At 38.1% G+C, this 27142-nt stretch overlaps 1 protein-coding gene across 4 annotated transcripts; it reads right to left on the reverse strand.

Moving 5' to 3' along the window:
- Chek1 (checkpoint kinase 1) lies at window positions 1-26887 on the reverse strand. Of its 4 annotated transcripts, none has more exons than XM_017798544.2 (13): window positions 26802-26887; window positions 26075-26159; window positions 23711-23934; window positions 22890-22954; window positions 22732-22801; window positions 16223-16411; window positions 14310-14414; window positions 11494-11589; window positions 7851-7959; window positions 7135-7312; window positions 6526-6657; window positions 3467-3568; window positions 1-777 (listed from the first exon to the last, which is right to left on the reverse strand). In XM_017798544.2, the coding sequence occupies exons 2-13, from the start codon at window positions 26137-26139 to the stop codon at window positions 682-684; spliced, it is 1431 nt and encodes a 476-aa protein (XP_017654033.1). In that variant the 5' UTR covers window positions 26140-26159; window positions 26802-26887; the 3' UTR covers window positions 1-681. The 4 variants fall into 4 exon arrangements, with proteins under 4 accessions (XP_017654033.1, XP_029420277.1, XP_029420271.1 ...); XM_029564417.1 differs by having other exon boundaries at window positions 26510-26818; XM_029564411.1 differs by lacking the exon at window positions 26075-26159 and having other exon boundaries at window positions 26802-26849.
- Between the last annotated feature and the right edge of the window lie 255 nt (window positions 26888-27142).

Consider the following 27142-nt stretch of genomic DNA (forward strand, 5'->3'; position numbering starts at 1 on the left):
TTAGATTTTATTTTCAAAACAGAATTTATTTCTATAGTAAAAAAATTAAAATATGGCTGTGAATGAGAAAATAATATTGAAAAATACTTAAGATGTGCAACAGTAATTTTTAGAGAAAAGTCAGTTAAGCACTAGAGTTTACACTCGACCTCTTAAAAGACCAATGGTGTTTTATATTTTACTAGCTACACCAGAAAAAACAAAAAAATCCCTATTTGTGATTTTAATCATTATATTTCAAAAAGTTTTATCTACTGTCCAAAATCACAAGGTTTTTGCTCAATCATCTTTACAATTGGATAAGCAGAGAATATGTATGTTTGGGTGAAACAAAATGTTCTATTTTTTTTTTAAGTGACATTATATTGGTATTAAAGCTGTCAAACTCATGTACCCCAAATTTGGGTTCTACCAGATAGGTTTCAAATTAAGACAATTAAACACAGCTGAAGAATATCTAATGATTCTGCTCCATCCCTTCCCCAAAGTATCACTTACAGTTAAGATAAAGTATTATTTGTATGCTAAACATACAAAGAATTGGAAGCTATCTGGATAAAGAAGAGAACTCTTCAGGAACTACTGTTTGCAGTTTGCAGAATAGGATCATCTTCTCTAGGAAGAATAATATCAACATAGCAGCACTATATTCACCAAGAATCCCCAGAGCTGAAGGCTGGATCATGTGGCAGGAAACCAAACTTTCTGGCTGCTCACAACATCACTGAGCTTCCCTTTAATCTTCAGGAAGTGTCTCTTGAACTCTAATCCATCACCCTGTATTAAGAATAATATTTTAAAATGTCAAAAAAAGAACTGTCAGAAATTTATATTCTTTAGTGGTAAGTAGAAGAAAACTCCCTTAGACATGTTCAGAGTTACAACATCCCTCAAGTCTTTTTTCCCTCTTGTTCTTTTCTGAGAATACTGGATTACAGGTATACAGCACCACTCCCAGCTTAGCTATTCATTCTATGTAGATTTATGGTGTTTTAACTTCTCTGAACTGAATATTATAACAGTTTACTGGCTCCCTCGCTAATAATTTATTAAACACAAACTTGGATTCCACTCGTGAAGAACAAATATTTTGGTGGAGGAAATGGCTACATAAATAATTCTGACATGATTTTGGGCTCTTCACTTTCTTACCACACTGAGCAAAGAATGCAAAACAAACAAACAAACAAACAAACAAACAAACAAACGCCATCCTTTCTGTTTTATGGGTTAGAATCTCTGAAACCTACATCGTTGTTTTCCATAAGCATCAGAGTTTGTGAATAAAAACAAGCAACATTGAAGCCACAAATCCATCAACAAAGTCAGTAAACTCAGTTATGAACAAGATAGTAACAATCTTTATAACTTAATTACATACCCAGCACCTAGAAAACAATATTGCACCGAACCTGCAATATGAACTACCCTTCAACCTCTTCTAAACCCACATACAATCTCTCAGGAAATAGACATTATACTGGTTTGGTCTTACATGTAATGGGTTTTAAAACTAACTGGTGAACAAAAATCTATATATAAATATATTAATTTAATATTCTACAAAAAATAAAAAGCAAAAAAAAAATTTCCCCTTTGAGACAGAGTCCCATATAGCCCAAGATGGCCTCAAACTAGCTATATAGCCAAGGATAGCACTGAATTTCTGATCCTCCTGCCTACTGAGTACTGGGATTACAGGTATACATCACCATATTCACTTTAATTGGGTGCTAGGGATCCATCCAATCCAGAGCCTTGAGCATGCTAAGCAAGCACTCCGCTAATTATACATTTCCAGTCCCTCAAATATTTTATACTAAGGAAAATGTCAGGAAGAAAAAATATATTTTAGAAAAGTAATAACTAGTCAGTTTCAACATTAAACAAAAAAAGTAAGTTACCATCTATTTACAAATGCTTAATATGTAATCACCCAATATTCATGGAGATATGTTCCAAAACCTTCTGTGATATCTGAAACTACACACAGTATGGAATTTTATACTATATATGCCATTTGCATTCCTAAATGTATATAGCTATGATATAGCTCTATCTGTAAATCTTGCATAAGAGATTAATACAACAAGTAGTAAAATAGAACAAATGCAACAATATACTAAATAAAATTGCCAGCATCATTTCCTTACACTTTGGGGGCCCTTATTAAAGTAATTATTACATAAAAAGCATTTATGATACTGTGGCAGTAAATATGAAAACCAAAATAAGCAATACCAAGTAGTATATACAGCATAAACAAAACACCTGCATAAGATATTTACTCTAGGCAAACAAGAAAATATACATCCTGGATGGGAATGGGGTAATAGTAATTCATCACGGTAATCAGAACTATGCTCAATCTAAAACTGTATGAGCTGTTTATCTTTGGAACTTTACACTTAGTATTTTGGATTGAAATTGATCATAGGTAACTAAAACTACAGAAATTAGAAGTGCAGATGGGGGACTGGAGAGATGGCTCAGTGGTTAAGAGCACTGGCTGCTCTTGTGAAGGACCCAGGTTCTGTTCCTAGCATCCACATGGAGACTAACGATTCTTAACTCCAGTTTCAGGGCATCTGACACCCTCTTCTGGCCTCCATGAGTACTGCAAGCATGGTTGCACTTACATGCACACATAACACACATACACTACAGATAAAATGAATTAAAAATTTTTTTTTTTAAAAAAGCACAGATCGGGGGATGGAGAAATGGCTCAGAGATTAAGAGCACTGAATGCTCTTGCAGAGAACCCAAGTTCAATTCTCAGCACCCACATGGTGGCTAACAACCATTTGTAACTCCAGGTCCGGGGAAATCTGGTGCCTTCTTCTGACCTTCATGGGCATTGCACGACACGTGTGCACTTACACACATGCAGGCAACACTTATAAAATGAAAATAATAATTGAAGGGCTGGAGAGATGGCTCAGCGGTTAAGAGCACTGACTGCTCCTACAGAGGACCCGGGTTCGATTCCCAGCACCCACATGGCAGCTATGAACCGTCCTTAACTCCAGTTCCAGGGGACTCCAACGCCCTCTTGCTGACCTCCACAGCACTGCATGACATGGGTGCACTCACATACATGCAGGCAATACATTCATACACATAAAATAAAAATAATAAATAAAATATATTAAATAAATTTTTTTTTTTTAAAGTGCAGATGGACTACTGCACACAAATATAACACCATCTGAAAAATTCACACAGAGGGCTGGAGAGATAGCTCAGCAGTTAAAAGCACTGGCTGCTCTTTTGGAGGACCCAGGTTTGGTCCCCAGGACCCAGACAGCAGCTAACAACCATCTGTAACTCCAGTTCCAAAGGAAGTGACATTCTTTTCTGGCTTCTGTGGGCATTGCACACATATTTTGTACTTATATACATGCAGGCAAAACATTTGTATAGACAAAATAAAATCTTAAAATATTTCCATAGAAAAAAATACCTTAGAAAGCCGGAAGTCAACCAGTATCTTCTCATCCATTTCTACCAAATTTATTTTGAAAATCAACTTATTGTTTCTTCTATCAGTTGTTGATACAGTAACCTAAGGAAACAAATAAGGTTAAGCCACATATGCACATGAATAAAAAATACTCAGCAAAAACTATATTCAAAGGTCAGTAATACTTTTGGAATTAAAATTTATAAGATTCTTGCAGAACAGGAATGGTATCAAGAATGTTGTAAAATCAGCATGCATAAGATCTGCAGTAGGGACTGGACAGATACTAGCTCGGTGGTTGAGAACACTGAATGTTCTTGCAGAAGACCAGGGTTCGAATCCCAGCACTCATATGGCAGCTAACAACTGTCTGTAACTCCAGTTCCAGGGGATCCAACAGCCTCTTTTTTCTTCCGTGGGCATTGCACAACATGGATGCACTTACCTACATGCAGGCAATACATGCATACACATAAAATAAAAAAATATATAAATATTTAAAAAAAAAAAAAAAAAAAAAAAAAAGACCTGCAGCAAATCCAAGCCAGACAGGGGCCAGCACGGATGGGGACATGGGCAGGACATGGGCAGGAACACCCTGCTCTAGCTGAGGATCTATTGGCAACTGATAGATGCTGAGAGAGGGAGAGACAGCTTTTCATGCTGGTATGCTGCCTGTTTGACCAGATTAGAAGAGATAGACCCACACCCAAGAACATTTAGATTGGGCTAGACTTAGACTAGATTAGGTCTTTAAAAAAAAATGAAAACATAGTAACAAAGAAAAGGACATACAAGTAATAAGGGGGATGGGGGATGGGGAGGAGACAGGATTCTGAACATGATCAAAATACATTGTATGAAATTCTCAAATCAACAAAAAAAAAAAATTTTTAACATTTTTTTTAGGAATAAGGTGGATAATCTCTAAAGCTCAGTGGTTAAAAGTTATATGCTGCTCTTCCAGAGGACATGAATTTGGTTCTAAGCACCCATAATGGGCAGCTCACAACCCACCAGAGGATCCAATGCCCACTTCTCACCTCTGTAGATGCCCACATGAGCATGCACACAACACACAACACACAACACACAACACACACACACACACACACACACACACACACACCCACATGTAAATAAAAACAAGTATTAAAAAAAAATGCTGTAAATCTCACTCATCCCAGTGGGCATGTTTGTGTCCAACCTAAACCAACCTGTAAATAGGACTTAAGTCTACATAAACTTTTAGTAACAGAAGAAAATATTTGTGGCTATATTTGTGGCTGAAAAGCTGGAACAGCAATGAGAAGACAGTGGAGGTCTGGAGACATCTTAAAACTTCCATTTTTGGTCCTCTCCAACCCCACTCCACCCCCACACACACTTTTTGCTTTTTAAAATGTTCTTATGGCCAGTAAAGCAGCTCAGGTTAGATGACTAATATGAAAAGAAAAGCCTAGCAAGAACTGTACCAAGACCACACACATAGAGGCAAGGACATCTTAAGCCATGTGGCCACTACAGATGGATGAATGAGTCCAAGCAAGACTGGCAAATTTGCCAGGCTAAGCCAAGGCCAAATTACAAAAATATTTGTGCAAAAACAACCACACACCCTTCATCTTTCTTACCTCCTTAGATATGTGTTCACTTGTTTTAATATAATTGTTTGTCTTTTTCTAAATGTTCTTTTCTTTTGGTTTAGTGTCTTGTTTGTTTTTGAGGCAGGGTCTTGTAATGTAGCCCTGGCTGTCCTGAAACTTGTTATATAAATCAGACTGACCTCCACTTTTTCTAAATTTTTAAAGTAATTTTCAGACAGAATTTCAATTTTTGACTATTTTTGAAAGGAGGTCCTATGTAGTCCAAGCTGGCTTCAAACTGACTATGTAGCCAAGGATAACCTTAAACCTTTCTCTAAAGAAAAAAAAAAAATTATTTTATGTGTATGAGTGTATTACTTGCATATATGTAAGTGCACCTATGCAATGCTCACAAAGGTCAGGAGAGCACTGAATCCCCTGGAACTTGAGCTATGGATGATTATAAACCACTATGTGACTTCTGGGATTGAACCCTGGTCCTCTGCAAAAGCAGTCAGTGCTCTTAACTGCTGAGTGCCAACCCTGACCTTATCTTCCTGCTTCCATCTTTTTAATATCTTTTTATTTATTTTTATTTTATGTGTATGCGTGTACTGCCTGCATGTGTGTAAGGGCACCCATGTCATGGAATGCCCACAGAGGACAGAAGGTATTGGATCCCCAGAGCTATAGAGAGTTGTTAGACACCATGTGGGTGCTGGGAATTGAACCTGAGTTCTTGGCAAGAGCAGTCAGTCCTCTTAATCACTGAGCCATCTCTCCAGTTCCCTTGCTTCCATCTTTTCAGGGCAGGATTATAACTATGTGCCACTATGCCTGGCTTACGTGATGCTTGGATGGAATGCAGGGCTTCATCCATGCTAGGCAAGCACTGAACCCCACTAACCCCATCATTTATTTCAACCTTATTTAAACATTGTTCTTGCATAAGAAATCATCTACAAACTTCAATATTCTCACCATAGTTTAACAATGTACAGTCGATATTCTAATTTCCCCTAATGTTCCAATAACATCCTTTATAAAAGTTTTGTTTCTATGATTTAGTGAAATATTTTACAATCCATTTGGTCATCAGGCCTCTTTTAGTCTCCTTTAATACAAAATACTCTCTATTTTCATGACATAATTTTTTGAAAAGCCTAAAGACAGATTAGAAGGCTAGCGTTATAACTATGCTGCAATTTAAACACTGTAAGTAGGATCAGGGGAGACAGCAAGAATTACATGACTGCTAATTTATTTTATTATAGAAAAAAGGCAATTGCTACTATCTATAATTAAACCATATAGTTTTTACTTAAAACATAATACAAAAATATTAGCCTTAGAGATTTTTCTCTTAAACTAAAGATATCTTAAATGCCTCAATTGTTTCTTTTTCAAATTAATTACTTGGTATTTTTTAAATATACTCATTATTAAATTTTTAAAAAAACGAATAAAACATACCTGATTCATACAACTCTTCTTCCACTGATAGCCCAACTTCTCACAAGTCTCTTTCAGGCACTGATAAGATTTGTCTGCATCCAATTTGGTAAAGAATCGTGTCATTCTTTTGACCAAGCGCTGCCAGGGGTTCTACAGATCAAAGAGGAAAGCTGAATAATCCATTATGACTAGTACTACAGCTATTTAATCTGAAATTCTTTTCTGTGCCTTAGGAATCTTTTCCATAAAGGCATTCTCTAGTTATTTCTTATTTACACAAACAACATGTATCAATTAAAAGTATTAATACTGGTGCTGGAGAGACTGCTCAGCGGTTAAGAACACTGACTGTTCTTGCAGAAGACCTGGGTTCAGACCCCAGCACCCACATGGCAGCTAACAACTGTCCATAACTCCAGTTCCAGGGGATCCGACAGCCTCTTCTGTCCTCTGTGGGCATTGCACGACATGGGTACACTTACCTACATGCAAGGCCATACATGCATACACATAAAACAAAAATAATAAATAAAATATTTTAAAAGTATTAATACTATATACATATTTAGATTTAAGGAATAAAAAGAAAAGGTAACCATTATTTATTTAAAAATTTAAATCCTTTACCTGTGAGGATCCAGGGGTACCAAGCAACTGACTATTCACAAGCATATGATCAGGACATGTAGGTTGTGAAAAGCTGATCCCTTGTACCAGTTTGTCGATGTATGAAGGACTGGTATCCCACAAGGAAAGACCTGTCCGTGGTTCTGGCTGGGAACTAGAAAACTTCACATTTTCTTCACTAAGACATTAAGACAGAAGAAAAAATATGTCTTTATTTCTCTTTTTCTGTTTTTAAGGTGACTTCAGTCTTTTTAACCATTTACTTACTTATTTATTTATTTAGAGACAAGTTTATATAATGTGCCTAGATTATCTTGGATTTGTCACCCCTCCTGCCTCAGCCTTCCAATTAGCTGGAACTACAGGTGTATACCACTTTGTTAGACTAAAAATGTTTTAAATAAATCCACCATACCTTTTTTATAACACACCATCATTTTTGCTTTGATAAAATTATTTGCATATATACATGTGTTATTCTTCATGAGGAGGAACGTTACATTCAATAACTATTTAATCTGGCCAGGTACGGTGGCCCATGCCTATAATCCCAGCACTCAAGAGGTAGAGGCTGGAGGATCACTACAAATTCAAGACCAGCTTGGTCTACAAAGGGAGTTCCATCCACCCAAGGTTTCATAGTGAGGCCCTGTCTCAAAAAAAAAAAAAAAACACAGAAATAAAAATAAATAAAAATTATTTTTTATTAGTCTTACCTAGAAGCACTATTTACTGGAGAAAAATCCAAATTAGAATGAATGTGCTTGGAGAATCCACTAGAAGACTCTGACATACCACCTGAAGTCACTTGGGGCCTCTTTGCTCCTATTTTTAGAAAGCAAATACAGATGTTCTATGCAAATTTTTTTAGTTAATGCAACTGACAAATTGAATTCATCTAAATCTAATAAATCAATAAATAAATGTTTAAAATAAATAAAATTTGGTTCAAACCTTCCAGTGCTTTACTTCTCACATAGAATCTGAGTTAAAACTAGTTTAATCCCAGCACTCGGGAGGCAGAGGCAGGTAGATCTCTGTGAGTTCAAGGCCAGCCTGGTCTACATAGTGAGTTCCAGGACAGCTGGGGCTACAGAGAGACCCTGTCTCAAAAAGACCAAAAACAAAAACAAAAAACTAGTTTATGATCTTTGAGGTCTTACACTGTCTCTTTTACCCCTAAACACAATCTTAGTCAAAAGGCTAAGAAAAAAGATTTTTCCTTCCTAGTGAGAATGATATAGCTCTCATCAACCATAATGAAAAAAGTCTGAAGTCAGTAAACCCTGGAATTTACTTCTGCTTTTCTTCCTATTGGTCACAATTGTCTTCTGATTGCTGTTTCAGCTTCTCCACCAAACACATAACTTCTTTTCTTTCTTGTTCTGTAATAATCTTGTTTTCCTTCTCATATATTTGATTGACTGAGTACAGTGTTGGAGATTGAACCGAGGCCTTGTATATGCTGGGCAAATGCTCTACCTCTGGGCTATACCCTCAGTCCTTACTGCATTCCTCTTCTCTGTGGTTGTTTTTTTCTTTCAGTTATGTTTCGGTAAAATACTTTCTTTTGTTACTAAAAGTTTATGTCGACTTAAGTCCTATTTACAGGTTGGCTTAAGTTAGACACAAGCATGCTCGTTGGGATGAGTGAGATTTACAGCATTTTTTAATATACTTTTTAATTTATTCTTTGATAATTTCATATATGCGATATAAAGCATTTTGGGAGTCTGGATTTTTAGAGGCAGAGATCAATATAAATTCCTGGTAGACTGTGCATGAGGCGAGAGAATAAAAGGTATCTCCAAGGTTTCCGAACTTCCTAGTGAGGATGTAGCTCTCATCAACTGTAATGAATGAAGTCTGAAGTCAGTAACTCAGTTTGGGTCACATCATGTTTGTAGTGCCTCTTAACTCAAAGGGAGTTTGAGAAGTTAGATAAGTGATGTAGGAATTCACAGGAAAGGTCTGGCTTGATAGAAATGTGGTAAGTCATCAATACACAGATTTATTTATTTAAAGTCAAGAGATCAAATAAAAGTACTAATGGAGTAAGTGTGATGAAGCAAGGAAAGGTCAGTGGGTTGAGCCCTGCAGCACTCAAACATTAGGAAGCTGGACAAACTCCTAGAGACTAAAAAAAGATAGACTTAGCAGATTCCAAGTTCAATACAAGATAAGATTGTTGAAGCCATGGTACTAAATGAGAGAAGTCAGAAATAAACTATACTGGCAATCAGAGTAGGATGTTTGAAGTTAAGATCACTGAATAGAAAATAGTGAAGTCAGAATATTGGAAATATCATTCAAATAAATACTGAGATTGCCAAGCACCATGAAAAAGTTGGGTGTGGTGGCATCACCTGTAATTTCTAGGCACTGAGAAGAAGGCTATGGCCAGGCCACACAGTAAAACTGTCTGAAAACACAAAACCATGACAAAATTTACATCAAGTGCTGGTAGAATTATGATAGTATGCTAGGAATCTTATTTTGGGTTCAGAAAGTTAATAGTATTAAGTAGAGAGCACAGTGGATGGCAGAATCTGATAATGAGATCGTTAATAAAGGAAGGAAGAATGTGGGACGTTAGAGCAGTGTCAGTAAAGAATCAGAACATGGGGCTGGAGAAACGATGGCTCAGCAGTTAAGAAAACTGGCTGCTCTTGCAGAGAACCTGGGTTCGAGTCCCAGAACCCAAACAGCGGCCAACAACTGTTCATAGCTCCAGTTCCGGGGATCCAATGCCCTCTTCTGACCTCCAAGGACACTGCATGACATGGGTGCACCTACCTATAGGCAGGCAAGACACTCAATACACATAAAATTAAAAATAATAAATAAAATATTAAAAAAAAAAAATCAGAACACCTGCCTCACTTCCAGACCCAAGGACATGAAGGCATGGGAAAGAAAACACAGGAAAGAGAGTCCTCAGGGTGAGATGGATTTCAATTAGAACAAAGTGAGTTAAAGGAAAGATAAAACTCCTCATTCATCTTTAAGCTGTCATCTCTCCTACCATTCAAACTTCTTGAATGAGCTGTCTGATTCTTTACTTCTTCAAACTATAATCACTGGGCTCTAGCATTTACTCACTACTCTCCATGGAAATTGTTCTTGCTAAGATCATGAAAACACCACATTAGGGAATTCAATGGAAAAGTTTAGGCCTCATGTTATTAATTCACTTAACACTAACTCTACTGCTCTCATCAATTTTCTACTCTTAGCCTCCATTACCTCACATTCTGCAAGTGCTTCATTCACCTCATGATACTTTTTGTTTCTTGGTTTCCACCCACAACTTAAATAATAGCATTCCTTACCCTTAATTTACCAGTTTAAATTCCCTACAATTAGAGTCTGAAGCCTAGTTCTTTCTCTTGTGTACACATGTAGACAGCCTAGAGAATCTATTCAGCTCCTCAAAACCAAAGAAAGTTTCTCCTCAAATCCATTCCCTACCCCTGAGCTACCAAAACCAGAACCTAGGAGTCATCCTGATTCTTCATAGTCCGAGTACACTTAAGCAACCCTGAGTCCTATCGATTCCAGCTCTTAAATTTCTTGAAACTCATCACTCTAATGCTATTACCAATAACCTATTCTAAGCTACCACCTTCTCACATCCAAAACTGTTGTAAATACCTACACCACTCTTAGCCTGTTCTGTTTCACAAAAAAATGAAAAACATTAGTATCTAGAAAGATCTTTTAAAGCCAAACATACAAATCATCTTGTTTTCTTACTTAAAGTCCCTCAAATTTCTAATGGTATTAAGCTTGAGGAAAAATCCTTAGTATAGCTCATAAAGTCCTCCTTGTACCTTGGTTATTTGAGTGTCTTGAATCAGCTCAAACCTCTCTCCTTCTTCCACTTCTCTATTTACTCAGGCACTCAGCAAACATTGATCATCTGTGACATCACTTACTAACCACTGATGATAATAATGATGGACGAGACAAACAAGGTTCATGTCATATTGGCCTGATCTTTCAAGTTATTCAAATACACCTGACTTACTAAATCTAAGATTTTCAAAATGTTGCTTCCTCTGCTCAGAATCAAACCTGCTGCCTGGCTAGCTGACCTATAATCATCAAGTTTTAGACTTTATGTCACTTCCTCATGAGGAAAAGTCTTCCCTGTCTCAAAGACTTGGTCAAACATTTAGCTATAATACTCAAACTTTCTCTTTTTAGTTGCTAATGAACAAAATTACTTTCATGCTTATTTTTCCTACCAGACATCAAAATCTCTATTTGGACAGACCATAGCTTCTTATACTAGTGATTTATGATACTTTGTAAGTATCTATACATTCCACAGAAAAAAATGCTCATGCTTATTACCTTTCTTAAGTGGTTTGTTATACCATCTATCCTTTTTGATGTCCAGGATAGTAATCCTTGCTGATGGATTTTCAACTAGAATTTTATGAAGCAAAGCTGAAAATAAAACAAGACAGTATTTATAAAATAGTTATGCAGATTAGAAAAACCTATGGCTGGTAGCAGCCCCCACGTGTCCACATATTATTGCATGGGAAGAGAAAGGACAAAGCTATAATTGCTCCAATATATAGGTTCTTTGCTGCTATATATACTTGAGAGTATTCTTTCTAGGTCTAACTCTCAATTGTTTGCAAGTAAGCAGAACAAGGGCAGGTGGAATTTTTTTCCCCATGTAACATTAACAAAAAGACATGAAACTACCCCCCAAATCCTCTTCTCATTTTAACAATGATTTTGATTGCTCTATCATGCCATGACCTCATGCTACTTTCCTTGTCACATGGGGAGTTTACTTAATGCTAGCTTTTTAAAAGACACTAAAGCCAATCATGTGCCCATGCCTGTAGTCACAAGACTTGAAGAGGCACAAGTAGAACTGAGGATAGCCTGGGACATAGGAACACATATAAATCCCAACACCAAAATTATGTTCAAATGGACCAAAGGTTTAAATGTAAAAATGAAAACTAGGCATAGTGACTCATGCTTGTAAGCCCAGCACTCAGATGGCTGAGGCGGGAGGACTGCCACATTCAAGGCCAGCCTGAGCCACATAACGATGCATGGTAGCATACATCTCTAATCCCAACACTTGGAAGTGGAGACTGGAGGATCAGTAAGCAGCTTGAGGTCATCCTTCACTACAGAGACAAGTTTAGGACCAGCCCACACTAAATAAGATCCTGTATCAGCTGGGCATGGTGGTTCATACCTTTAATCTTAGCACTCGGGAGGCAGAGGGAGGCCAATCTCTGTGAGCTCCAGGCCAGCTGAGGCTACAAGGGGACCCTGTCTCACAAAGACCAAAAAATTAAATAAATAAATAAATAAATAAGACCCTATATCAAAAATAAAACAACCACAACAACAAACAACAAAAACAAAAGAAAACAAACAAGAACAAAATGTAAAAAGGAAAACATAAAAACACTAAATGAGAACAGAGACCTTTTCAAGAAATATCAAGGGTAGAAAAGAACTTTCCAAACATGACAATGTAAGTCAGAAACCACAAATGACAAGATTATAGACGTGAAATAACACGTGCACATTAAAATAACCAGTAAAATGAAAACAAATGACAAAATATTTGTAATAAATGCAATGACGAAATAGTATTAACACATTTTTCAAACATCAAAGGATTAAGAAAAACAATATAAATCTCCTTGCCAAAACGGAGCAAAATTGTGGAAAAGCTACTGAGTTACCTAAGGGAGTAGGCAACTCAGTATTAACATTAAATTTCAAGTGAAGTTTTAAAAAGCAGCATCAGTTATACACTTATTGGTTTAAAAACAAAACAAAAACCCTTTTTAGCTTAAATGGATGAGACCATGATGAAATGACAAACTTTTTGTAAAGTAATTTAGTAAAACAAGCCACAGTACTTAAAAACTACATACATCCTTGATTCTGCAGTTTTGCTTAGCAGTGGATGATGGTTTGAATAAGAATGTCCCCCATAGGCTACAAGTACTTGGAAATTTTGTCCCTAGTTGGTGGCACTGCTTTGGGAGGTCTTAGAAGGTATGGCCTTGTTCAAATAAACTCTTCTTTCTATAAGTTCCCTTGGTCATGGTGTTTTATCACAGTAACAAAAAGTAACGAATATGCAGGGCTGTATTTTAAGCTAATAATTAAAGGATATATGCAAACATTAAGTGATAATGGATGCATATCATACCTATTCTAAGAGTAAAAATTAAGAAAAAAAAAACTAAACTTCTAATAAAGTAAATAGGATGGATAAGACATAGTCACATAACAGAATACCATCAGTCTTTAAAAATTTGATTTAGAGGGTTGGAGAGATGGCTCAGCGATTAAGAGCCCTTGTTGCTCTTGCAGAAGACTCAGGTTTGGTTCCCAGCACACATATGGCAGCTCACAACTCTGTAACTCCAGTTCCAAAGGATCCATGGCCCTCTTCTGGTCTCAACAGACATTGCACCTATGTGGTTCACATCTATACATGCAGACATCCTATCATACACAAAAATTTTAAATATGGTACAGACCCATAATTACAGACATGGAAAAATATCCAGAGCATCAAAACCAAAATATGAGTTTTGAAATATAGGTAATATGATTTACTTTTTATAAAAGCATTCTTATGCTGGGCATGGTGGTGCATGCCTTTAATCCCAGCACTTGGGAGGCAGAGGCAGGCGGATCTCTGTGCATTCAAGGCCAGCCTGGTCTACATAGAGATTTCTAGGCCAGCTGGGGCTACAGGGAGACCCTGTCTCAAAAAGAACCCAAAAAAACCTTATATCGGCATACATCATATTCAAAACAACATGGCACATTATCAGTACTTTTAAAAGGCTATTTCTGAATGCCATAGGAAGAGCTGTTGTCTTTCTTAATTTCTTCTTTTTTTAAGAGACAGGATCTCAATACATAGGCCTGGCTGGCCTAGAACTTGCTATATAGACCAGGCTGGCCTTGAACTCACAGCTATCCCCCTTGCCTCTGCCTTCCAAGTGGTCAGATTAAAGGTATGCCTGGCCATTCTCTAACTTCTATGTATTGAATGTTCTAAATTAGCTACAAGGATTATGGGTTATTTACGTAGAAGAAACAAACAAACAAATAAGACTTCATTATCCACAAAATTAATACTTTCAATCAAATAATTCACTTACCCAGAGGAGCAGAATCAATTTTTTTCCAAGGGTTGAGGTATGTTTTTTTGTCTTTCCAATCACAATATTCTTGACAGCTCTCACTGGGCTGGTCCCATGGTAATTCTAAAAATGAAACAAGCTGCAGTTTTCTGAATGTTTACATAAATTCTGAAATAAAGATTTTAAGGAAAGTAACCACACAAAAGAACACAAAAGTAAATAAACATACAAGTAGGGCTGGGGGTGATGGCCAGGCATGGTGGCACATGTCATTAATCCCAACACTTGGAAGGCAGAAGCAGGTAGCTATCTTGTGAGAGTGAGGTCAGCCTAGTCTACATATCGAGTTAAAGGCCAGCTGGGACTAAAAGGAGACCCTGTCCCAAAAAAACATTAAAAAATTAATAATAATGTAAGTTTCCTCCAAAGTAATCTAATTTGGGTTTCATAAAAAGTATACAGAAACTTCTGAGTAAGTACTTCAAAGATAGATAGATACGGGCTGGAGAAATGGCTCAGGAGTTAAGAGCACTGATTGCTCTTGCAGAGGACCTGGATTCAGTTCCCAGCACCCACAAGGTGGCTAACAACTGTCCATAACTCCAGTTCCAGGGGATCCGACGCCCTCTTCTGACCTCTACAGGCATTGCCCGACACATAAAAATAAATATTTTTTAAAAGAAGAGTAAGGAAAGAAGTGATGTATCTATATATCTTCTTTTAAAGTTTATTTTTTAATTATTTTATGTGTATGCGTGTACTGCCTGCATGTATGTAAGTGTACCACATGCCTGCCTGGTGCCTTCAGAGGCCAGAAGAGGGAATGGGATCCCCTGGACAGGTGTTAGCACCATGTAGGTTCTGGGACCCAAACCCTGGTCTTCTGGAATAGCAGCAAGTGTTCTTAACCACTAAGCCATCTCTCAAGCCCCTTTTCTTACTCTTCAAAAGTATTTACACAAAGTCTAGAAATACAGCTCAGTAATAGAATGCTTGCCTACCAGGTGTGTGGGTGGCCCTAGATTCAATCTCTAGCACCACCCAAAAAGTGTTGGGATTTTACATTTAATAGCTTATGCATACCTCATTTAAATGGATCTTTAGGTTACAAGTTTCATGTTAGTGAGAAATAAGATACTACTTATAATGGGCTAAATATTTATTTCCCCTCTAAAATTTGTATGGAGGGGCTAGAGAGGGGTGGCTCAGCAGTTAAGCTGCTCTTACAGAGGATCCAGGTTCAGTTCCCAGCACCAACATGGCAGCTAACAACCATCCATAACTCCAGTTCCAAGGGATCCAATACCCTCTTCTGGCCTCTGTGGGCATTATATGCAAATGGAACACTTATATTCATGCAGACAAAACACATACATATAAAATAGATGATAGGTAGGTAGGTAGATGACAGATAGATAGATAGATAGGTAGATGATTGATTGATTGATAGATAGATAGATAGATAGATAGATAGATAGATAGATAGATAGACAGACAGACAGACAGGCCAACCACATATTAAAATCCTGACGCTCAATCTGATGATTTTGGAGATGAGAACTTTCTGAAGTGATTAGGTCTATGAGCATGAGAGTCCTCATGAATGGGATTTGTGTTATGAAGACATTGGAGAGCTTTGTTCTACTCTCTCTCTGCTCTACATCATGTGAGGACCATGGTAAGAAGGCCATCTGCAAGGCCCTTATCAGAATGTGACCATGCTTGCACACTGATCCCAAACTTCAGCCCTCCAGAATTTGTATGAAATAAATCTGTTCATAATACACTCAGTCTATTGTACTTTGCTATAGCATCCCAAAGTGATTAGCAAACACTACAGAATTATGGATTTCCTTACATCATTTTCATTTTAGTGTAGCAAATCTGAGTGTTTAGAGAACAGAAGTTTTCTTAAGATTAAACAGCCTTACCTCCAGCCAACATTGCAGTAAGTACTATTCCACAGGACCAAACATCAACTGGTTCTGCATGAAATTCTTTTCTCTTTAAAAGTTCTGGAGCAACATAAGGTAAAGTACCACACATCTTGTTCAACAAGCGCTCACGATTATTATGCCGAAACACCGTGGCCAAACCAAAGTCAGAAATTTTGAGGTTATCTAAGTCAAAAGAAAAAAAGACAGTGCTGGATTAAAAAGGTTTACAAGAGATATATAAATTGGGTTTTATTGAAAATATTCCTGGTTTTACTTAAGGTTTATAGAACTTCTCTACCTGAAAATGAGAATAAACAAAAAGAAAGTTGCGTTTGTATATAAGAGAAAAAGTTAAGACACACCATCAACTATGTTAAACTTACACTGTTTTGACCAGGTTAAAGAGAGATGCTGGAGTCAAAAGGGATTGCAGCCTAGAAAAGAGCAAACTTGGGCATACAGCAGACCAAAGCTCTTCACCAGGAACTACGAAGGGCAGGAAGGAGTCATGAGTAATGTTCTAATCATAGCTTTCTCAACAGCAAATGAACTCGGCAAAAAGAAAATATACGAGGTGAATGTCTACTATATGCAAGTAATAGACACTGTGTTAGCCAATGCAGGCAGCAGATAAATCAGTAAGACTCATACCAATGGTAATTATACAGACCATGAAAATACAAACATGATGGGATCTTGTAGCACAGGGATCTAACTTAGAAGTTAGGGAAAATCCTCTACTGTGAGAGATTACCAAAAAGTACAACCATTTTAGAAGGCAATTTGGCTAAAGAAGTTAAAAGCTGAAATAGGCACCGGGCATGGTGGCACACGCCTTTAATCCCAGCACTCGGGAGGCAGAGGCCAGCCTGGTCTACATAGTGACTCCAGGACAGTTGGGGCTACAGAGAGACCCTGTCTCAAAAAGACCTCCCCTCAAAAGTTGAAATAGTCACTCTTTAAACTAGCAATTCACACTTCTAGGACCATACCCGCAGAAGTAATTCTACAAATTCACAACTATTAAAATCCATATGTACAATGAAAACTATGGAAGGTTAGAGGAAAAAAAAAGGTGTATGTGCCTATAAGAAACAGAATGCGTGAGGAAAAAACAAGGCCAGTGGCATAACAAATTTCATCATAAATATTTACTATAAATATTTATGATCTAACTTTTGTACTGGGTCATCACTGTTCTAAGTTAGAAACAAATTATTCCCAACAGAGAATTGATATAAACAACTGTGTTTGATTTGGGAGATAGATATTACAACTATATTGTTTTAATAACTATATATGACAAAATCTGGATCAACCAATGAGATTGTCGTCTTTTTAAAAATATTTTATTTATTATTTTTATTTTTATGTGTATAAGTGTTATGCCTTCATGTATATAAGTGCACCCATGTTGTGCAATGCCCGTGGAAGACAGAAGAGGCTTTCAGATACCCTGGAACTGGAGTTACAGACAGTTGTTAGCTGCTGGGATTCGAACCCAGGTCTTCTGCAAGAATGGTCGGTGTTCTTAACCACTGAGCCATCTCTCCAGTCCCAGAGATTGTCTTCTAAACTACTTTAAAGCATCAGTCACTTCTATTTCCTCTGACATCCTCTGTAAATGTTACCCTGAATGCATTCTTTACACTTGCTTTTTCAGAGGAGCCTGCCATTCAGTTTCATTGTACCCTTTACTTGAGCTGTTCTTCCATGTTTCTATTCCTAAACAATATATTTAGTTTTTGAGCTTCATATAAATACTGTATTTTTTAAAACATTTTTGACTACATCCTTTTACTCTTAAAATTCATTTGCTTGCTTATGAGTACATATTATCCATTTTATAATTTATTTTATGGCTGATACACATTTGGGTTGTTTCCAGTTTTCTACTAACCACCAACATTGAGTAGTCTTAGATGTGAATACTTATTTTGTATGTGATTTTTAACAGCTTTTTTCTTTTCTATTGATTTTTAGGTTAGTATACAAAGCAATAGGTTTCATTAAGACATTTTCACACCTATGTACTATTATATTTTTCCAGCTTTTAAATAAAGGTAAAGAACATCGAACATGATGGCACACAGCTGTAATTCTAGAACTCAAGAGGCAGAGGAAGGACTGCCACAAGTTCAGACAAGTCTGGTCTACACAGAGAACATCTATAAGAAATTGATAAATTCCCAGACACTTATGACCCAAAAAAATTAAACCAACAGATATAAATAACTTAAACAGAGCCCTAATAAGCAATAAGGCTGAACAATAATAGTCTACCAACAAAGATTTTAAAAGCCAAGATCAAACAGATTCACTATCAAATTCTACCAGACCTTGAAGAAGAGTGAATACCAATGCTCCTTAAATGGGAAGAAACATTACACCAAACTCATTCTACAAAGCCAGTATTACCCTGATAGCAGAACTGGTTAAGAACACCTGAACACAGGGCTGGTGATGGCTCAGAAGTTAAGAGCAGTGGCTGCTCTTGCAGAGGACCTGGGTTCAATTCCTCGCACCCACATGGTGGCTAACAAACATTCATAACTCCAGTTCCAGGGGATCTGATGCCCTCTTCTGACTTCCATGGGCATTGTACAACATGGGTACACCTACCCACATGCAGGCAATACACTCATACACATAAAAATAAATAAATAGGCCAAGCGTGATGGCGCACACCTTTAATCCCAGCACTCAGGAGGCAGAGGCAGGCGGATCTCTGTGAGTTCGAGGCCAGCCTGGTCTGCATAGTGAATCTAGGACAGCTGGGACTACAGGGAGACCCGGGAAAAACCTTAAGCATGTCCTCTAAAAATCACATTAGACAAGGGTATACTACCCTCCATACTCTTATTCTATATAATGTTTGAGGTCTTAGCTAGCTTAGTACAAGACAAAGAAAGAAAGAGGATACAACTAGGTAAGAAAGAAGTCAAATTATCCTTAGTTAACCCAGATCACATGATCATCCACTAAAAAGACCTAAGGACCCACTAAAAAACTCTTAAAAATGATAAGTATTTCAACAGGGTAGCAAGATATAAAATCAATGAGTAAAAATCCTACATAGAAATGACAAAGCTGTGGAAAAAGATATCAGGAGAAAATATCCTACTCACAATAGCATTAAAAAGGACAATGCCAAACCAAAACAACAATAATAAAACCCCATAAAATAAAACAAGAAAAACTAGCAATTAACTCTAACAAGAGAAGTGAAAAACCTTCTACAAAAAAGAGACTGAAAAAAGAAACTGAAGATAGAAAGACTACACTCATGAACTGGCAAAATTAATTGAAATATATTACCAAAAGTGATTTAAAGATTCACAATCTCCATCAAAATTCCAATGACATTCTTCAAAGAACTATCAAAAGCAATCTATCTGAAGTGTAAGACTCTGAACAGCCAAAGCAATCGTAGGCGGAAAAAAAAACAATGCTAGAAGTATTACAATACGCGACCTCAAGTTAAACCGCAAAGTGACAACAAACACACAATGACAAGGGCAGAAAAACAGACACGTAGACCAATGGAATAGCGCAGAGGACCAGAAAGAAACCTACATGGCTACAGACAACTAATTTTAAAAAATATATATTTTTTATTTATTATTTTTATTTTATGTTTACGTGTGTATTCCCTGCATGTAGGTAAGTGCACCCGTGTTGTGAAATGCCCGCGGAGGACAAAAGAGGCTATCAGATCCCCTGGAACTGGAGTTACAGACAGTTGTTAGCTACCATGTGGGTGCTGGGATTCGAACCTGGGTCTTCTCCAAGAACGGCCAGTGTTCTTAACTGCTGAGCCATCTCTCCAGCCCCAGACAACTAATTTTTGACAAAACTGTCAAAAATATACATTGGAAAGAGGTTAGTTTCTTCAACAAATGGTACTGGGACAGTTGACCATGTATAAAAGGATGACGTTGGATCTAGAGCTCTCTCTTAGAAAAAAAAAAAAAATCCAACACCTTCTTCTGACCGCCACAGCATTGCACGATATGGGTGCACTCACATACATGCAGGCAATACACTCATACACATAAAATAAAAATACTAAATAAAATGTTATTTTTTTAAAAAATCAATTAAGACTAGATCAAAGTCCTTAACATAAGCTCTTAAAACTCCGAAACTGCTAAAAGAAAATGTAAACCAACCCTAAGAGAGCGGCAAAGGACTTTCTGAAAAGGATTCCAACAGCATAGGGGATAATTTCAAGAATTAATGAAATTGAATGGATTAAAACCTTCTGCACAGCATAGAATAATCAACAAAGGTATAGCCAGAGTGGGAGAAAAATCTTTGCCAAATATACATCTGACATCAAGATTTGTATCTACAATGTCTACAGAACTCCAAAACTTAAACCCAAAAACTAAATCCCATCAACGAATGGGTAAATGAATTGAATAGACAATTTTCTAACGAAACACACAAAAACTTAACACACACACACAGAGTCAACAAACATTTGAAAAAAATGTACAATATCTTTAGTCATCAAGGAAACATGCACTAAAACAGCAGCGAGAGTCTATCTTACTCAAATCAGAATGACTTTCATCAAGAAAACAAGTAAGGGCTGGAGAGATGCCTCAGCAGTTAAAGAGCAATGACTGCTCTTGCAGAGGACCCAGGTTCTGGCTAACAGGCTAACAACCTTCCGTAATTCCAGTTTCAGGGGAATGTGATGCCTTCTTCTGACTTCCGTGAGCACTGAATGACACAGGTGTACTTACAAACATGCAGACAATACATTCATACACGTAAAATAAAAATAATAAAGAAAATATTTTTTAAAAAAGAAAATAATAAACTATGCATGGTCAAGCATGCCTGTAATCTCAGCACTCTGAAGGCTGATGCAAGTTTGAGACTGAGGGTGAGCTACATAGTGAGTTCCAAGACGGCCTGGTCCACAGTGTGAGACACTGTCTCAGAAAACAACAGCATAAGAGCAAATGTTGGTGAGGATGTGGGAAGAGGAACCCTTACACTGCTGGTAGGAATATAAATTGTACAGACACTATAAAAATCAGTAATATGGAAGTTCTTCCAAAAACTGAAAATATAATTATCACAATTCAGCTATATTACTGGTTACAGAGTCAAAAGAATCTAAGTGAGCAAAGAGGTATCTAGACATCCATGTCTACTGTTACACTACTCATAGTCCAGATACAGAACTAGCCTAGATGCTCATTAACAAATAAAACAAATAAAGAAAATGTGGTGTACATCACAGTGGAATTTTACTTAGCTATAAAGAAGAAATGTCATCTGCAGGAAAATAAGCCAGACTAAACATGTGTGCGCACACACACACACACACAAACACAAGGAAAATGGAACTCAAGGGGAGAGGGGTCTAAAGGCAAGGGAAAGGGGTGGGGGAAGCAAGAGAAGGAAGAAAGATTAACACTTTCAGATGGAGAACTTAGATTTAAACGTACATATATATGTGACATGAAAGCAAAAGAGGGGCTATTAGGAGGGGTGGAAGCGGTAAGTTGGGGGACAAAGGGGAGCAATGTACAATTTAGATGTATGAAAGTATCATAATGAAACCCACTACTTACTGAAAAAAATTATCTCATGATTTATGAACTAACTGGCAGAAAGCTAAATAACTCAAAACTCAGTGCTAGACAAGATCTTCTTTTTTTGGACAAGATCTTTAAAATATTCTGTTCTAACTATTCAACTAATATTTAAATTCCCTCTTACTATCAGAGATCATACTACAATTTTTAAAAAATATTTTATTATTTTTATTGTGTGTATGAGTGTTTTGCCTGCATGTACATAAATGCACCTGTGTCATGCAATGCCAAGGAGGTCAGAAGAGGGTGTTGGATTCCCTGGAGGTACAGACAGTTGTTAGCCCCCATGTGAGTGCTGGAAATTGAACCTGAGACCTCTGCAAGAGCAGCCAGTGCTCTTAACCGCTGAGCCATCTCTCCAGCCCCATAATACAATTTGACTCAACTGCTACAAACTCCCTACATTCCAAAGCAATCTATCCTGTTTGGGGGACAAGTCTACTAATGGGAGTCATCTTTGCACTAATTCAAATTGCTCCTATAATTGTCACCTACATATTATGAAGAACCATACTTAACAATTAGCAAATTTCCCCAGAATTCCTTCAACAATTCCTTATTTGGCATAGCTCGCACAACCTTTTCTTCATTCTGGTCACTTACATACATCTAGGCAATACAATGATACACAAAAAATGAAAATAATAAAATATTTTAAAATTCTTTTATTTATTCATCTAGTGAGCTACCATTGTTCCAGGTCTTATTTTTTTACCTAATTCACAATTATATCATGAAAAACTTATGAAGTCTAAATACAGAGTCTCTCAAGCTTTCTTGACTTATCAGATTTTTTTTCTTGCCCTGAGATTTCAGTAATGTGAAAGCCTTCATCAGGCCTCTAGACTATACTAAAAGGGAACAGTAACAAAATACTAAACTTACCCCTTTCATCTAAGAGGAGGTTTTCTGGTTTAATATCCCTGTGAGTTATTCCAATGCTATGCAGATAAACCTAAGGGAGAGGTAGAGACACATAAGAATTTAGCAACTTGCCTTACTCATACTAATTTTAAATAAAATGACCAGGTAATGGTACCTACCACTCCTGCCATGAGTTGATGGAAGAACCTCTGAGCATCTTGTTCAGGCATGCCTATGTCTGGCTCTGTAAAATTAATTATGGACAGTCTACTGGAAAAATATAATCAGGTATCAACCATATAGTATATCTCATTTATGTTTGTGCGTAAACAGAAATTTACTAGTAAGTCAAATACATTACTTAATGATTCACATTTTCCAATTAAGTAGTAAAGTTAAACTAACATCCAAGAAAAATTATTTTAAAGTAACAAATTAACATCCAAATCAAGAATGCAAAGCATTTGGGAGGTCGTCTGAATATGATCAAAAGGCATCGTATGAAATGCTCAACGAATCAGTAAAAAGAAAAAAATGAAAGAAAAAAGAATGCAAACTATATCTGGGAAGTTTCTGTTTTAATCTTATACCAACCTTCATGTCTTGGTTTCCTTCACACTATCCCCTATATCTTTTAAATACAACGTTCCTATTTTTTTCGATGCTAAAATATGATTGCCAACAGAGAAGCTTATGACAACTTAAGCCATTTTCACTATTTATCAGATTTAAGTTATAAGATTTTCACATTAAAAGCCATGAATGCCTGATCTTTTACTCCAATTTCACTGTTGCATAATCAATTCTGAAATAAATCTTTTCTAACAGCTATCTAAGATTAAAAATACAACTAGGAATGTGGCTTTGTTAGAGCATTTGACCAGCTTGTGCAAAGGCCCTGAGATTAATCCCTAGCAGCACATGCACACATGTCCACCCCCATTCCCACAACACTTAAAAACTTATTTAGTAGAATAATTATCTTAAATCTTTTCCATACCTATTCTATCAAAAAGTTCTCCTCCACTACAGTACTCCAGAAATAGATACTGGATATTGCCTTCCCTCCTGTGGCCATAGAATTTCACCACATTCTCATGATTTAACATTTTGTTGATGCAGATCTCTTTCTTAATATTTTCTGGACAGTCTATGGCACGCTTCATGTCTACAATCTTCACAGCAACTGCTTCTTCAGTTCTTCTATTCACAGCAAGTTGAACTCTTAAAAAAAAAAAGTGGCAACATTCTAATATCTTAATTCTATTTCTTTTAAAATTTCAAAAGGTTAGTCTCCCAGCATTCCAGAGACAAGGGCAAGAGGATCCAAGTTCAAGGCTACAAAATGAGAAACTGTCTCAAACAAGTCAGGCATGGTGGCACATGCCTTTAATACTAGAACTCAGGAAGCAGGGGCAGGTGGATGTCAATGAGTTTGAGGCTAGCCTGGTCTACATCTGAGATTCTATCTTTAAAAAACAAACAAGCAACCGGGCGTGGTGGCACACGCCTTTAATCCCAGCACTTGGGAGGCACAGGCAGGTGGAGCTCTGTGAATTCAAGGCCAGCCTGGTCTACATAGTGAGTTCCAGGACAGCTGGGGCTACAGGGAGACACTGTCTCAAAAAAAGACCAAATAAACAACAACAACAAAATTACCAGACTGGTGAAATTAGTCTTCTTGGATGTTTAACAGCCATACTTTTGAGTTCTATAATCATTTGGTCAGAGGGACATAAAGGACACTTTTTGCTCCTTGCCCTCCTACGTCAACTAGTTCCAAGGGACTATGAGCATCTCTCAAAATGTTTTGTAAGTGTGGTGAAAAGACCCCAAAACAAACAAGCAAACAAAAAATAAAAAATTAAATATGACATCCCAAACTACTTTTCCTTTACTACTTTCTCCATCAAGGAAAAGTAAAGAACATGCTTCCTGCCATGTTCTCAAATGAAATGAAATGAAGCCGGGTGTGGTGGACCAAGCCTCTAGTCCCAGCACTTGGAGACAGCCTGGTCTACATAGTGAGTTCCCAGCCTTCTGGGGATACAGGGAGACACTGTCTCAAAACAAAACAAATGTGAAGTACTACAGTTAATGTTGCAAGAAAGTGCAGGAAAGTCATTAATAAATGCTTGATAAAGTCAACAGCAGCTCTAGATCACATCACATCTACATGTTCCATTCATAACAGCATTACTTTGCCTCTATTAAGCGCATGTGGTATGTGCCTATGGTAACTACTATAAGCACCTTTGGGGTAGGTACCATTATTTCTGTCTTTACAGATGAGGAAACAGAAGCACATAATGACTTTGGGAAGCTTGCCCAAGATCACAAAGTATAACCTTATCTAGTAAGAGTAAGGATTTGAAATCAGACAGGATGTCTGCAGGGTCTCTCGTTTGCTCATTTTAACCAAACTAGGCTTAAAATTCAAGACTAAGTGGTTTGTTGGTGAAACAATAGCTTCTCTTGTAACTCTTGCAAAAGAAAATATAGGGGGAAAACAAAAAAAGCTAGGCTTGCTAATGCAGGTTTGTGATATGTACCTGAGAGGCAAAGGAGGATCGCGAGTTCAAGGCCAGTCTGGGCAATTTAGCAAGACCCTGTATCTAGACGAAAACCAAAAAAGAAAAAAAAATTTTAAGGGCTGGTAATGTAGCTCAGTAGTAGAGCATTTGCCTAGCATATGCAAGGCCCCAGGTTCAATCCCCAGCACCACAAAAAAGAAAAAAAGGAAAAAAAACAAAAAAAAACAAAAAAAACCCCACAATATGCAATTTCACTTGCTTTAAAAGCCTTGGTTTACACTAAGAATAAAAGACTAGGAAAAAACAAGTATGCGTGCTGGAGAAATGGCTCAGGGGTTAAGAGTACTGGCTGCTCTTGCAGAGAATCCGGGTTCGATTCCCAACACCCACATGGCTGCTAACAACCCTGGGCAGCTCTTGTTCCATGGGATCCAACATCCTCTTCTGATCTCCACGGGCACTGCATGACACCGGTGCACGTATTTACATACATGCAGGCAATACAATCATACACATAAAATAAGTAAAATAAATATGTTCTCTGCCAAAACAACAGATGGAAAACTAAGGCAAGCATACAGGCAGGCAAAATTAGAATGGGGGGGGGAGTGGGCAGAGAGAAGGCTCAGGGGGTAAAGGGGACCGCTGCTAAGCTTGAATATAATTTCAACCCTCAGAACCCACACGGTGGAATGAGAACACTCTCATGAGAAGCCACTCACACAAATTGTCCTCTGACCAACACCCAGACCGTGGCATCACACACACACACACACACACACACACACACACACACACCAATAAAAATTAAAACCAGGGCTCAAACTTACTCTCCATAGGCACCTTCTCCCAGGGTTTGTACCAAATCCCAGTCTTCCACAAAAGGCACTGCCATGACTCCACCAAGCACAGCGGCTGTAAAATGCAGGATCCCAGAAAATATGGGGGATGAGTGTAAACTCCCATCACCTGCAAAACCACTGTGCCATGCCTCTTGCAGTGATTCCTCACAACCTTACATCTCCTTCATATTTATCCAAGTCTTTAAATCACAAGCCTAAGTTTAGGCATTTTATGTAAATCACAATTCCCACTGCCACGCACGTTTGTCCTCAGGCTTTCGTGCAAAACTGAACACTTGCGAGGCTCTCGGGTTGGGAAACAAAAGCTTCCAGGGCAAGGGCGGGGAACGGTGAGCGCGGAGAGCCAGCGGGCAGGAGAGCCAGCGCAGCCCCTCCTCCCACCCGCTCCCTTCCCATTCGCACCTGTACCGCACCCGCCGACCCGGACGAGACGGGGCGGGGCCGAGCGGCGGGGAGAGGCGAAACGCAGGGACCCCAAAAGCCAAGAACATCCAAATCTCGGTTCACAGGCGGCTGGAGGCGGTCTCTCCAGTCCTCCACACTGGAGACACCGCGGCACCCGGCGCACAGACCGCCACTCTGCTGGATGGCTTCCCGCGCTCGTCACAGCTCCCTCACCGCAGCGTCTGCACCAACACAGACCTCCAAGTCCTATGCTGGAGTGCCTGCCCACCTTACCCGCAGCCCTTCTCACCGGGATGTCCTCAGCGCGCCGTCACAGGACTCCAAATGCAGGGCTTTTCCCGCCAAAAATCCGCTTACGTCATACCGTCGCAAAACGTGCACCCTTGCCGTAAAGCGGGGCGGCGCGCGTAGACTTACCTCGGGCTCTGCGGATTTTTCTAGAAATCTCCGGGCGGAAAGTCTCTCTCCTGCATGTGCAGGTCCTGCCCAACTCTGAGACCGGCAGGAAAGTTTGGAACCCAGGGTCAGTGCGAACTGGTCTCTGGGTTTCCGTGTGAAACGAGCGTCCAGCGTGTGCTCAGATGGACACTTTATCTCGCTCCAGAGAGAAGCCAAGACTTCGGTTAGACT

Source organism: Nannospalax galili, unplaced genomic scaffold (assembly GCF_000622305.1).
Source record: "Nannospalax galili isolate Female #2095 unplaced genomic scaffold, S.galili_v1.0 scaffold690, whole genome shotgun sequence".
Classification (NCBI taxonomy): Eukaryota; Metazoa; Chordata; class Mammalia; order Rodentia; family Spalacidae; genus Nannospalax; species Nannospalax galili.

Coding starts and splice junctions, on each gene's coding strand:
- Chek1 (XM_029564409.1), bottom strand. CDS start 26,598: ATGTTCTTGGCTTTTGGGGTCCCTGCGTTTCGCCTCTCCCCGCCGCTC. Junction 16,412..22,731: donor CCTCCTCTTAGATGAAAGGG/GTAAGTTTAGTA, acceptor CTTTTGACTTAG/ATAACCTCAAAATTTCTGAC. Junction 14,415..16,222: donor TACTGCAATGTTGGCTGGAG/GTAAGGCTGTTT, acceptor TTTCATTTTTAG/AATTACCATGGGACCAGCCC.